At 31.0% G+C, this 15376-nt stretch overlaps 1 protein-coding gene across 4 annotated transcripts in view; it reads right to left on the bottom strand.

The window, feature by feature from the left end:
- The window catches only part of ADGRB3 (adhesion G protein-coupled receptor B3), an 882558-nt gene that overhangs the window by 446544 nt on the left and 420638 nt on the right, over window positions 1-15376 (bottom strand). For all 4 annotated transcript variants that reach the window (XM_051997212.1, XM_051997213.1, XM_051997210.1 and 1 more), the window contains 2 exons: window positions 13901-13969; window positions 8309-8417 (listed from right to left, as the gene is read on the bottom strand). In XM_051997212.1, coding sequence (XP_051853172.1) covers window positions 8309-8417; window positions 13901-13969 — 178 coding nt within the window. The remainder of the gene's footprint in view (window positions 1-8308; window positions 8418-13900; window positions 13970-15376) is intronic.

The raw sequence follows: 15376 nt of genomic DNA, 5'->3' as shown, positions 1-15376 counted from the left end.
ATCTCTTTTGGAGATCACAACTAAGAAAATGAAAGGAGAAATATAAGCATGCCCATTTTATGAATAAGGAAATTGAAGCTCAGAGAGATCAAATGACTTGTCCCATTTTGAGTCCAGTTTTATTGCTCTTTTCACTATACTACTGCCTTAGTTAATAGTAACTGTTTTGGGGAGATTCTAAGAATGGCATTATAATTGTTATCTCTAAGGGTACAAAGAGATATCTTAGAGAAGAGGGGTTCTATATGGAAAAATTATGAAAAATGATAAAAAATTAGAGGGAGCATACATATATCCCTTCTACATTGAGACTTTCCCCAACACAATTTTGATATATCATAAGTTGGCATAAGAAATTATTGCAAATGGGAATTTGGGAAGAGTTTTGTGAAAGCCACAGTATTTTTACTTTACACTGACCTATGATGAAACACTAACCCAAATTTTATTTTTTTATTTTTATGTATTTAATAAGTATTTATTGAGCACTAACTATATGAATATCACTATGCTATGTAGATGCTAGAATTTCCTTTTTTTTTTATTTTAAAGCTTTTTGTTTTCAAAATATATGCATGGATAATTTGACAACATTGACCTTTGCATAGTATTATGTTTCAGATTTTCTGCTCTTTCTCCCCATAGCCTCCCCTAGATGGCAACTGAATATATGTTAAACATGCTAAAATATATGTTAAATTTAATATGTATAAATATATTTATACAATTTTCTTGTTGCACAAGAGAAATCAGATTTAAAAAAAAGAAAGTTTTATGATCCACATTCAGTTCCCACAGTCCTCTCTCTGGGTGCAGATGGCTCCATCACAAGATCATTAGAAATGGCATCAATCATCTCATTGTTGAAAAGAGTCACATTCATCAGAATTGATTGTCATATAATATTGATGTTGTCATGTACAATGATTTACTGGTTCTGCTCATTTCACTTAGCATCAGTTCATGTAATTCTCTCTAGGCCTCTCTAAAATCATGCTCCTGATCATTTTTTATAGAACAATAATATTCCATAACATTAATATACCATAACTTATTCAGCCACTCTCCAACTGTTGGGCATCTATTCAGTTTGCAGTTTCTTGCCACTACAAAAAGGGCTGCCACAAACATCTTTGTACATATGGATCTGTTTTCTTCATTTAAGATCTATTTTGGATATAGGCCTAATAAAAACACTGCTGGATCAAAGGATATGCACAGTTTGATAACTTTTTGAACATAGTTCCAAATTACTCTCCAGAATGACTAGATCTTTTCACAGTTCCACCAACAATATATCAATGTCCCAGTTTTCCCACATCCCTTCCAATATTCATCATTATCTTTTCCTATCATCTTTGCCAATCTGAGAGGTGTGTAATGGTATCTCAGAGTTATCTTAATTTGAATTTCTTTGATCAATAGTTTTAGAGCACCTTTTCCTATGATTAGAAATGGTTTTAATTTCTTCATCTGAAAATTGTCTATTCATATCCTTTGACCATTTATCAATTGGAATATGACTTAAATTCTTATAAATTTGAGTCAATTCTCTATTTATTTTAGAAATGAGGCCTTTATCAGAACCCTTAAATGTAAAAAATGATTTCCCAGTTTATTGCTTCCCTTCTTTTTTTGGCATTAATTTTGTTTGTGCAAAACTTTTTAAGTTAATATAATCAAAATTATCTATCTGGTGTTCCAGTTCTTCTTCAAACACAAATTCCTTCCTTCTTCACAGATCTGAGAGGTAAATATCCTATGTTCTTCTAATTTATAATATAATTCTTATGATATCACTCTTTATGTCTAAATCATGAACCTGTTTAGATCTTATCTTAGTATGTAGTGTTAGGTGTGGGTCAAACCCTAATTTCTTCCATACTAGTTTCCAATTTTCCCAGCAGTTTTTGTCAAATAGTGAGTTCTTATCCCCAAAGCAGGGGTCTTTGGGTTTGCCAAATACTACATTGCTATAGTTATTAAATATTTTATCCTGTGATTCTAACCTATTCCACTGATTGACTACTCTATTTCTTAGCCAGTACCAAATGGTTTTGACAACCGCTGTTTATAATATAGCTTTAGATTTGGCACAGCTAGGCCACCTTCGTTAGCATTTTTTCATTAATTCCCTTGGAATTATTAACCTTTTGTTCTTCCAAAGGTTATTATTATTGTTATTTGAACTTTGTTATTATTTTTCCTAGATCTATAAAATGACTTCTTGAGAATTTGATTGGTATGGCACTAAATAAGTAGATTTATTTATGGAATATTATCATTTTTATTATATTCGCTCAGCCTATCCATGAACACTTGATATTTTTTTCCAAATGAGTAGATCTGACAAATAATGATTTCTGTGGAAAGTGTTTTAAAATAAAATATTATAAACATTCCATAAAAGAAAAAGAAAAGAAAAAACTTCTTATCTGGTATAAATAGAGGGCTAAAACATTTTAGGAGGATCTTCCAGATCATGAGCTGCACCCCTAATTCCCATAATATGGAAGAAATAACTATTTCATCTCAAAGTAAGTGAACAATGCCTAACAAACAAACTATTCAAATATGGGATGGATTGCCAGATAAAGTAGGTGGAGGTCTTCATCACTGAAAAAATGTCACATAGGAGTTAGAAATATTGGGGATGCTTCTTGATACAATCATTGAACTATAATTGACTCATATAATTTGAGACCTAAAAGATATCTCAATAGCTATCAGGTTTTACTTACCTGTGAAAAGGATTTCTTTTTATTACATATCCAACAAGTCATTAAGCATCTCTTTGAAAATTTCTGAGGAAAAAATCTATCATCTATCATCTTTCACTTTTAATAGCTCTGTTTATTAGGAATGATTTTTTTTTTTTGGTAATGTGTGTGTAATGTCTGTAATGCATATTCATTTTACCCTTTCCTATCCCCATCATAGAGTCTATACTGGCCTCTTTGCAACTTCTAACCCTTGCTTCTATTTGTGCCATATATAACTGAACAGATAACGTCTAAATTGTCTTTCTTATGATAGCTTTGTAAGATAACTATCTTTCTGGCTTTAAAAATGTCACTGATCCTCCCATGGTTTTGACTCAAGGCTCTTCACCATCCTGGTTGCCTCCTTCAAAATAATCTCTAAATTATCAATGTTCTTAAAATATTGCTTCTTTTGATCTTCTGAGGATTAGGATAAGTGACTTTCAGACTATGTGAATTTTTGCTTAAACTTATTACTCTTTCAGTTGTCTAAAGAGAAACCAGATTTATTAAAAATGATACTTGCTTAATATGTACACCAGGAAAGACAATATCAATCATTTATTATTCCCATTTAGATGCTAAGGATATGAAAACAAAAATCAGACCCTTCCTTTCTTTAAGGAACTTAAATTGGATTTTTACATCAGAAAAACAGCATTTTATTTGCAGAAATAATAGCATCTTTACATTCAAACTCAAATGTCTTTTACCTAACTCTGAATCGCCATTCTTATAATGAAATCTATAGGTGGGTAATAGTTATCCCAACATACTCCTAAAATTATCTCAATCTTAAAAAGCAATAATTTTTATGGGTTATCCAAGATACTATTGGGCATTCAAATACTCTGATTATGATGACAATGATACTTTTTTGAGATAGAGAACTCAAATTTCTTTGGAGAGCTCTGAAAATTGGGAAGCAAAATATGATTTTCATGATTCATCATAGCTAAACTCTATCCCTCCCCCCCCCATTCATCAGCCAACTTGGCTCCCTGCCCTGAGCAAATAGGCTCTAGACTAGTTATTTAATTTATGCTGAATGTACTGTACTTTCATCTAGTCAAATGACTGCAGGAATTTCAAATGACCATTCCAGGAAAAGTGGGATTCAGTTATTATGATGAATATAAGCATATCATCAAAAACATATCCACCAAAATATATTTCAGTAACATAACTAAAAATGAAGCCAACTTTACATTGCAGAAACTATAAGTAATACTCACTGAGACTCAGTAATGAGTATAATGTGGATATTAGAGATAATGTTCATGAAAAATGAAAATACTGCTTACTTATTGATTCCCCAATATGTAATTTTTAATTTGTGCTTTTTAAAAGAAATATTAATTATGTATATGGCCTATTCTTTAAAGCTAAGGAGAATATTTTTCTCTGTAGTATCACAGATCCATAGGTTTAGGGCACAAAAAAATTGAAAGCTAACATATGTGAAAGAAAACCAATTGATTTGAGGAAAGGTAGCTATTGCTTTTTCTTATTTATTTGTTTTTGGAAAATTTTGGAGAATGGAAAATTAATAAAATTTACTTTCTTATTTTCTTGAAGAATTGTAAATATATTATAAGACATAATATGAATATGTTTAATAACAGTCAGTTTAAGTTAATTTCTTTTTTGTTTCTCATTTGCTTGTGAAAGATCTGACCTTAGAACAAAGAATTTATGGTGAAAGATTTTAGTTTTTTTTTTATTTTGTTTCTTTGCTTTTACCATCTAGTTATTTCCATTGTTAATCTCAGAGATTGTTGGGGCTGAGGAAAGCCATGTGGCTTCAGATCCATATAGCCCTTTGCAATTCACTGGACTGTAATTTTCAATATACTTTGAAGGAGACTATCCTTTTTTTTTTTTTTTTTTACCAATTATTGGATAGAGTACTGAGCCTAGAATCAGGAAGATCTGAGGTCACAATCCAGCATCAGATACCTGGGCAAGTCTCTTAACCCTATTTGCCTCAGTTTCCTCATAAGCAAAATGAGTTAGAGGAGGAAATGGCAAGCCACTCTAATTATCTGTGCCAAGAAAACTCCAAATGGGGTCATGAAGAATTGGACATAAATGAAATGACTGAATGACAAATAACAAACTTTGCTTTAAAAACCATTCAAAAACTAGATTAAGTATATACAAGAATAATATATTAAATCAACTTCAAAGTTCAGATATAATAAAAACTAGAGGAATGCTCATTGATATTTAAGTTCTCTCAAACTAATATCAAACATGAAGTATCTTTTAAGTTTATATTATGAAACTGAATTAGTACAAAAATATGAACAAAGATATAAATATCATTCTTTTTTAGTAAGAGGTTCCGTTACTACCATTCAATTGTAAGCTTGTTTTCTAACTGTGGATAGGTCGTTTTCATATTGGGAAATGTTATCAGTACATGCTAAAGCTAAGAAAACATATTAAATAAGGAGACATAAGATATAATTGGAAAAGTATAGATAAAACCAAATGTACTTAGAAGAATCTGTGAATGTGTTAATGTAATTATAAAAAAAAACTGATCAATCATTTCATGAAGTACATGAAATTGATAGAAATGACAAAGGTACAGAAATTATTTTAGACTTTTTAATATTAAAAAAAAGTCTAAAATCTCTGTGTCCTTTTTCTGAACTAAATAAAATTTTATGAGTATAACATGCATTTTGATGTAATTCTTGATCAGGATATTAGTAAGAAATAGGCCATATTTTGTAAAAAAAAAAAAAAAAAAAAAAAAGAATTCAATATTCTTCTATGATTATCTTTTGAACAAAAAAGTATCTTAAAGGATCTCGGGCAATAAAAATGTCTCCCATGCAAATATACAAAGTAATAATATTCCAGAAAGTTTAATAGAGAAAAATTTATTTGATGATCTTCTGATATTTACTATCCCATAAAATATAAAATAGGAAGATATGTTTTGTGTTCAACACCATCATGAAGGAGATATAAGATGTTTCTGTTATGCATAATATAGTATTTCTATTAATCCTTAGAATGTTGTTGAGTCTCTCGAATATGGTTCATAACCACTCAGAAAAAATTTGGTTTAACTATCCACATGGGAAAAATCAAGAGAATGAAGAGTACTTATTCTTTAGACTTTAGATTATACCATAGAATGAAATGTACAATCCATAAAACTCATTCATTAAAATATACATTGGGAAAGATACTACAAATGGAGAGCAAGTTGGTGGAAGAGATTAATTGAGCTATGAGAAATTGCAAAACTCATGTATTGGCCATAAATATCTTGCAGCAACAAAAACCATACTTTTTTAGTACCCATAAATAATCTGCCATGATGATTTTGTCACGAAATTATATAGTCTCTGAAGAATTAAAATTGAGTGTCATTCAGAAGGCATTTGAGAGGTAAACTGCAATATGGAACAAATAAAGAACCACTAAGGAAAAACAAACAAACAAACAAAAAAAGCATGCCATCAAAAGAACTTAAGTTAACACACACACACACACACACACACACACACACACACACACACACACATTGCTTAGATGGCCAGAATAAAAAATAACTGTAAGCCAGCCTTTACACTTCACTGGTATCCTTCTTAAGGAAAAGTAAGGAAGGCCTTAAAATGTTGGGTGAACTCTAGATGAATTTCTAAGGGGATATAGATGAGAAGAATACTGCCTAGGCAAGTGTGGATGGAGTACAATATTCATTCCTGGACAGAATATACACCCTGATGAGATCATAGAACCACTTGAATATTTGAGTAACAGAAGGAGGTTATTGAAATCTAAAAAAAACCTGGAAGCTAACTGACTTCTTTATTTCCTATTTCATCCAGCTGAATTCAACATTTAAAAAGTGTACAAGATACAGAAATAAAAATATCTCCTACATTTCAGGGTAAGTGTTAAGACATAAGCATATGTGATAGGAATGAGTGTGTTTAAGAGTTCTCAGATAGCAGGGAGTATGATTGGTGTATTTTTGTATGAATGATCCAGGAAATATTTTAGAAATGTGTCCATATAAGGTTATCCAATTATTTTAATTCTATGTTTCCTTGACCAATTGTCAAACATGAAAGAAAATGACTGTTTTTGAATCCTGGATTAGCTAATTGGGGCTAATAATTAATAATATTAGAATAACCACTTTTCCCCACGTCCTATCCAATTAAGATCTTCTTTTGTCCATACACAAATCTGCATTTACAGAGTATTAATATGATACATACATACATATGTTTATTTATATATACATATATAGTCACATGTGTGTTTGTATGTATAATTTTTGCATGTGGCTGAACGGAACCCTAACTTTAGTTAGAGACTTTGTTTGAAATTGATATACGTATAATTCTCAAAATATAACTATACATTTGTTTTAGTGTCCTAATTAGCCATATAAAAACTCAAACTAATAGAGTTTAGTAATCTAGGTTTTACAACTAGTAAATTATTCTATGTACAGTCACAGACATGCCATAGAAGGAAGGTACAAGAAACATAAAAATGAAATCACTATACTCCTAACTCAGTATGTAAAGCATTTAAGAAGAAAATTTATTTGCCTTTGCTGGTTTTAACATTGGGAATAAAAGGTACACTTTAGTTATCATAACTATCAGTCAACTCGATATAATTATGTTGCTATAAAAATGGCTGTGTTACTATATGATGGAAGTGAACCCCATTGGAGAACATATAATATTAAGAACAACTTACTGTGAAAAAAAATGTTCTGAATTGTATAGGTTGTTATGCTATGTTGCTGTTTAAATAAATGCATAACTAGTTTAGAGGAATCTGAGGAATCTATAGATTCTTGGAAAGTGTGTCATGAGAACTTCCACGGGCATAATATTATGGGAGACATTAAGTAAATAACTGAAAAATTCTTTAATATACACAAAATCAATACTTCAGGAAGATAATTCAAACCAAACAATTAGGCTTTATAGTCATTTTGTAAGGAAGAAAGTGGAGACTTTCCAAACATGCTGTGCAGATACACTGAAATAAAATTAGATATTAATAGGCAGGAGTACCAAAATACATATGCCATGCCTATAGAGAATATACACATCATCACACATGTGCACTTCTTTAATGATATTTATGTACATGTAAACAAATATATATGTGTTTGGATGTGGCAGTAAGAAGTACTTATTAAAACTAGGTAGATGTACATATATGTATATTATACATGCTATATAAAATCTTTACATAATACTTAAGAAATTTACTATTATCCCTCCTTTAAAAAAACAGAATTGTACTGAATAGATTAGTATTTATAGATGCTTATGTCTACATATGTCTACAATCTACCTGAATATACATAATCAAAATGTGACATAACAAGCAGATAAAAACTAGCTGTGGAATATGTACTGAAATATTCCTACGTATATAGATCTATGGAAATTGGACATATTAAGCATGACAATGTATAAAGTGCATACTTGCAATTTGTGATTTTCAGTAAAAGTATGAGTTTGACAAAATATATTCCTATTTCTTACCTACATTTCCAGTCATTAAATATGAATTCTGAAAGTCCATCATCCCCATTCCAACAATGTGTATAAAATCTTCAATCACCTGCATTAATTCTATGGATCCTGGGTAGATCTACAGAAAGAAGCAAAACAATATGAAAAATAGCACTGTCTTCTATAACTCTAGAAGCATCGATTCCATTCTATTTTAATAAAGTCAGCAAATATTTTAAGAAAGTCAGAACAGTTTGGTATTAAAGAAGTTTATAAACTAATGGTTTGAACTATTAACAGAAAAGAAGCCAGTGTTGTTACAATAAGTAGAACTTTATAGCAATGTGTAGCAATGATTAATCATCCATGATAAAAAAACAAAACAAAACAAAAAGAGAGAGACACATTTAAGGGTTGTCAACTCAGAAATAATCAAACAAAACAACTGTCAATAGATATGTTACTGCAGTTATTAAACACAATGTTGAAGAAAAACAGAACTCTGGGTCTTTAATTTTAGCTTTTAATTTTAGTATGTCATGCTTGCTCATAGGTAGGGTAGAGAACAAAAGGAAAGGAGAGTCGTTTCCAAAAATAAAGCAATTAAGATATAGTAAGTCTAGAATTCACCTTTACTTTCCTAAGTTTGTATAGCACCTCCCCCCCCCCCCAAAATGGGCTGATGCCAACAAAAGTAGAGTCTTACTAGAAAAATAAAGGGGATGGCTATATGACATAGTGAATAGAATACTAGACTTGATATCAGGAAGACCTGACTAAAAATCCAGCCTCATAATGGCTTTGTGACCTTGGGCAAGTCATTACCTCAGTTTCTTACTTTCTAAAATAGCACATAGCAACTACTTCTAGTGATTGTTACCAAAATAAAATGAAATAATATTTATAAAGCGCTATGCAAATCAAAGTGCTAGTTATTTCTTGCTGCTACTATTATCATCATTATTATTGCAAGTTTTTAGTATTCATAGCTAATTAAGCAGTAAAAATTTATCTTTAAGGATCATTACTTTGCTCCTACTGCAACTAGATAATTAAATTATATGAAGGACAAATATTTGAAGTTAGATATTTTACTTTGGTCATTCTTCACCATGAGGCAGAATAGGGTAATGCATAGAGAACTGATTTCAGAGCTTGGAAACACCTTGGTTTAAGCTCCAATTCTGACATATTGACTGTGTGACCCTTGGCAACTCACAATCAGTGTTCTAAGCAAATCTTCAAAACTATATATTAAAGAGAAAGTGTTGACCTGCTTCAGGTAGAAGAAATTTCTTTATCTATGAGTTTACTATATTAATGAAATAATAAATTTAGCACTTATCCCTGTCTTTACTCTTCTCCACTGCAGTTTCTCACTTGCTCTAAAAAAAGTGCTTTATTTCCACATTGGGTTATGTGGATTTGCAAAATCATATAGAATGTTATGAGAGATATTGACCCATAGCAAAGAATATAGTGCTGATACTAAGGAGTTCTGGTAGGAATAAAGTTTGGGAAGAGTAATTAGTAGGCACTCTACGTGTATAGACTTGGAGGATAGTTTTTACTTAATCACATTAGCCTGAGAGGTCTCTATAGACTCTACTTCTGGAAAATACCACCGTGAAAATCATTCAATATTATTTACCAGCATATCCAAACCTTACAGAGATAAATGCACTTTCTGACTGACTTGAACATATGGCACATAAGGACACAAATGAATTAATTGGGGCACTGCCAAAGTGACTTATCATGCCAACAATCCATAAAAGAACACTTTCTAGAGCATGACCTTTTCTCATAATAGTGTATTTTTTTAGATCAGTAATAGAGTTTTGGAGTCAGATGGATCCTTGGAGACCACCTTTCTTTAACCTCTTTATAGAAAATGAAAGCAGAGAAAGTATAAGTGCCTTTTAAAGATAAAACAACTAATAGGTAGCAGAATTGAGGCTAGAACTCAGTTCTTTTTATTCCCAGGCTTGAAAACAAAGGCATTGTCCTTTCTCATCCTCAAAAAATTATTACTTTGGGGCAGCTAGATGATGCAGTGTGCAGACCACCAACTCTGGAGTTAAGAAGGCCTGAGTTTAGAAGGATCAGATACTTAACACTCACTAGCTGTGTGATCTTAGGCAAGTCAATTAACCCCAATTGCCTACAGGGGAAAAATACTTCCTTTCAAATAATGCTAATTTCTATGAACATATATACTGTTTTGTAGATATGTATGGGAAAGTAGATATGCATGAGAGAGCTGAATTTTAAGCTCACTGCATTTTGTATCTGCTGTTCTGCCTGTTTAAATTAGTACTAAGTTATTCCTCCCAGAATAAACTCATCACTTCCAAACTCAAAATCATTCAATCAAGTCTTAGCACCACTAAATCAAACCTCCTTTCCTCTCTGACTGGAAGGCTAGGCAGAATACCAAACTTCTCCCAATGCCTTTTTTTATAGAAGGCAAAAAGTGATTCTCAGCTCATTTTACTTTGCATTTCCTACTTTGCCTACTTTCAACTCCATAAAACACCTCCTGATTCTCTTTCTCCCCCATTCTCTGCTTTTCTGTGTCATTTTATATATTGTCTCCTTCACAATGTAAGCTCTTTAAAGCCAGGGATAATCTTTCTTTTTTAAATTAATTTTGTCCCCATTGTTTATCATACTGCCTGGTACATAGTAGGCACTTAACAAATGTTTATTGAATTGGATTAGATAAAAGAATTAATCTCACAGTCAAGAAGATGTGGGTACAAACTCTACTTTGGACCAACAATGATATTTGATTCTGAGTAAGTTATTTAATCTTTTAGGGTTCCAAGCAACTCATACTCCAAGTTACAGAAACATTTATTAGGAAGGGTTTCCTCATTAGAAATTCTATCCAACAATGTTATCATATATGACATTTATGTAGAAGAGTTTTACAAATGAAGAAATATTTTTGTTTTTGTTTTTGTTTTTTTTTGCTAAGGTTTGGGATCCCTTTTCTCTCTGTCTCTTTGTCTCTGTCTATCTGTCTGTCTCTCTCTCTCTCTCTCTTTCTCTCTCTCTCATTCTCTTTTTCTTTGTCTCTGTCTCTCCCTTAAAAGGCAGAATATCAATAATGTACCAACCTAGAAAACTTGGAGCTAAGTCTTCTCACTAAAATCTCTTATTCTCTAGTCATTTATACAACAAATTGGGAATGTTGGTATATGAGTTTTCATATGTAATATTAAATCTTTTTTATCACAGTTACAAAACAGTTTTTAGAAAGTATTATCTTTATTTAAAAATAAAATTAAACATTTTTTTCTGGAAGGCAATAAACAGATTCTTTATTGATCCAAATAAAAAATAATTGGACAGATTATAGATTTAGAGATTTGAATTGACAACAAGAAGTTCTGTACCTATTTGTCATTGGCACGTATTGAGAATCAAATGAATTGTAGCTTTAGTTTTAAATAGTGTTATATATTTGTTCTAAATATGCCCATATTTAGTGGTCTCCAGGGCTCTAGAAGGAGGATATATCTAGAAACTCAAACATTTACTTACAACAAATGAGGTTTGCCAGTGAAAGGATGCTATATACAACTATATAATTCAAATCAGTAGAAAGAAATTGAAATTCAGGAACTCCATAAAAGAAAATTTATTGATGTGGTACATGGAATTTGTACATGGGCCTTCATTTAAAAAAATCTATCAATGGATTAATAATAGAGACCTATATAACATGAATATTCAAGAACAGAGACTAAAAGTTATATTAAAAGGCATTGACTTATTAACTTTTTCTTTCCCATAATGGAAAAACATCATTTAACTTCCTAAAACAGAGCAGGTCATATCTCCTAATACCATATTATGTGAGGGCTTCCACAGAACAAAGATGAGAAGTTTCCCACAGATGCTATTTAAGGAGAAGAGAGAAGTTATAAAATTAGTTTTGAATAGTAGCTTTATTTAGGCCTTATAAAAATATAAATAATTCATGATTCACAGCAGGAATCAAAAAATGTGTAATTTCTCATTATTCTGCTGGCCAAGTTTTTATTTCCTTAACCTAGCAACCACTATCTCCATAAAAAAAAAAATAGATTGACAATCTTATAGTTTAATTTTTCAATCTTCATTTTTTTAATTACAGTATGGTATACAGGAAACTTTCCTTAGCATTTAACTAAATGTGAACATTCTTAAGAATTAATTCATCTAAAAAGATGGTGTACAATGCTAAATTTTATCTTTTTCATGTACTTAGAAAATCATAATTTTCTATGTAAACAGAATTTTTAAAAGTGCTTTAAAAATTAAATAATTTTACTTGATTTTAGAAGAACATCTACTCTTATGTAGATAATAAAGCCACTGGAAGTGATATATCTACCTCATACAAAGCTCACAAAATATCATTTTTAAGTTTGCATTGTCAATTATAAGTATTTAATAATAGTGAGAAGAAACAAATCCATTTAGATCACTTTTCTTTCTGAAATGCTTGTTTTTAATATAACAACCTATTCCTTTGTGGGTCCTCACCATATTTTACATAATAAAGAAAATTTATTGATATTTATATAGTTGTCAATTTTCAATGAAAATTTTAATGTAATGCTTTAGGGAAATGATCCTGATTCTGGTTTCTAAAAGATTTGTAATCAGTGAAGTGCAATCTCTGATAGATTTCATGTACATGATTAGCCAACAAATGAATCTTTGTTATTGAAGGTCCAGTCTAGTGAAATTCAGTGAGACTTATCATCAGAAAGCTGCCCACCTGCTAAAGGTGGATAGGAGTAAGGTTGGAAATACCATTCCTGCAAAATTGATAAGTGCTTTTTAAGACAAAATTGTTGTGCATAATTAGGTAAATGGAAAGTAGAAGAAAGACACATTTAACACAGACATATAAGACCATTAGTATGCTACTAAAAGTCAGAAGAAAGGGCAAGAAAATTCAAAAGCAAATGTTCTTGTTTGGGCTCTCATTCACCTTCACAAATTTCAGATCAGTGTAAAGAGTTGCATGCTTCTTTATTAGATTATAACTCAGTTGTAAATACCAAAGATAAGTAGTCAAAATCAAAATATCCTGCCAGCATTTTTCTGTTTGATTTTAAAGTAATCAACTTTTTTTTCTTTCATGATCATGAAGCCCAGACTTATTAGAAATTCATCCCTAAAAGAATTAAATTACTGAAATTAGGTAAATCTTTTCAGGATTCTAAAGTGATTTTCAGTGAAAAGTGTAATATCAGGTCATTACTTGATAATAATCATGTTGTCAAAAATCTGCATGATTTTATAGGATCAAATCTGAAAGGTAGAATAGAGATTATTTAGTTCAAGTCATTGCCTTATCCATGGGAAACTGAAACCCAGAGAAGGTGAGATACTTGCCTAAGTACATACAGCAGTGTAACTACCTAAATTAGAATTTTGAACCTAAGACCTCCTGTTCTCTATAGTGTTCTTTCCACTGAAGTTTGGGGCTCCTTTTTCTCTTCCCTCTTTTGTTTCCTACAATTAATATCCCAAAAATTAATTAAACATTTAATTTCAAGACTAATTTTTACAACTCTAACTGGACAATATTATTAAAAGCATCCAAATTCATCTTACCTGTTGTGCATCTTCCCATTTTTCTTTGTTTTCTTCATCTAGAAGGTTGCTAACTATTTGAAAGAAGTTCTGCAAATTAAAACGGGCATGACATTAAACGAAGCATTCTTTCCTTAAACAATATTCATTTGAGTTGGTCCTGTAAAAAAGTTCTAATTAAGCAATATGTAACATTAGATGATCTCTAAGGTTCTTTCTAAATCTAAAATTACATGATTTTTACATGCTTTGTACATCTCAGTATATTCATACTTAAAAAGTTTCCTGTTTCTCCTCATATTTCATATGTTTTATTATATCCTCTACCATGTTTTAAAATGACTACATAATCATTCATTTTTATTCTTCATATATAATAATTCTAGTAACACACTTTTGGTAAGATTAATATTTTGTGTTGCCTTTTTTTTTTCCTCTTCAGGAGCAGGGATTCCTTTGTAGGAAAGAATGTATGTTATCTCCATGTCCCCATCTGACTATAATAGTTGTAGTTAAGGTTCAAAATTGCTTTACAAGTAATAATAAGAGCTAACATTTTATTAAAGTTAACACAGTATAAATATAATCTCATTTTATTTTCACAACAAATCTGAGAGGCAGGAGCTATTATTATTACCATTTTATAGATGAAGAATTATTTTAGTAACTTGCTCAAGTTCACATCGTTCAAATACTTTTCTACTTTTTTATAGATACTCTATAAACTTTTCAGATTAATGAATCTGAACTCATCTTTCTTATTCCAGGTTGAACACTATCCACTGTGCCAGCTACCTGTTTAAATAAATTCACCTACTTTTCTTTTCTTTTTAATATGAAAACCAATATACTTTGATATTATCAACCTTCACTGTGTACATGTCTTATCACTTCCAAATTACAAATATGGTTCCCTTTGGAATTTTATTTCTTACACCCCTTTCAATTCTAACATTCTGCGATTCTTCAATATATCAACAATCAAAAGCTCTTAATTTCTCTCTTTATATGATGTAGAACTTTTTACTATTCAATAGCCCTCTCTTCTGTGATAGCTTTCCACTATTTCTTTCCCATTAATCCTATAAAACCCCCTGTCAAAGTTCTAGCTGGTCATAAAGCTACCTGGGATTTATATTTCTTTGCTGTTTGGGAAGAAAGAAAAAAAAAAAGCCCAGACTTCTTGGGGGAGACTGGGGATGAAAGAAAAGTAGATTTTTGCCTACAGGGAAGGTCTGAGTCTCTAAACTCTTCAGGAGAGAAAGATAAAGTGGTGTTCACCCTTTGGCATCAGCACTATTGGAGTAGCAGGTGTTTTTCTTCTTCCTATTACTCCCATTTCTTTCCTTTCTCTTACTCTTCTTATTGCATTCTCTATTTTCATTAGTTTCCCATTATCCTAGTCTTGGTCTTGGCCCTTTTCACTGAACCACTGTTACTGGCCACTAACAAATACATGAAAATTTTATTTTTTGCCTAGTTTAATGTTAGCTTAGC

The sequence above is a fragment of the Antechinus flavipes genome, chromosome 4 (assembly GCF_016432865.1).
Source record: "Antechinus flavipes isolate AdamAnt ecotype Samford, QLD, Australia chromosome 4, AdamAnt_v2, whole genome shotgun sequence".
Taxonomy (NCBI): domain Eukaryota; kingdom Metazoa; phylum Chordata; class Mammalia; order Dasyuromorphia; family Dasyuridae; genus Antechinus; species Antechinus flavipes.
The sequence above is the reverse complement of the archived record's forward strand: the minus strand, read 5'-3'. Positions and strand labels throughout refer to the sequence as shown.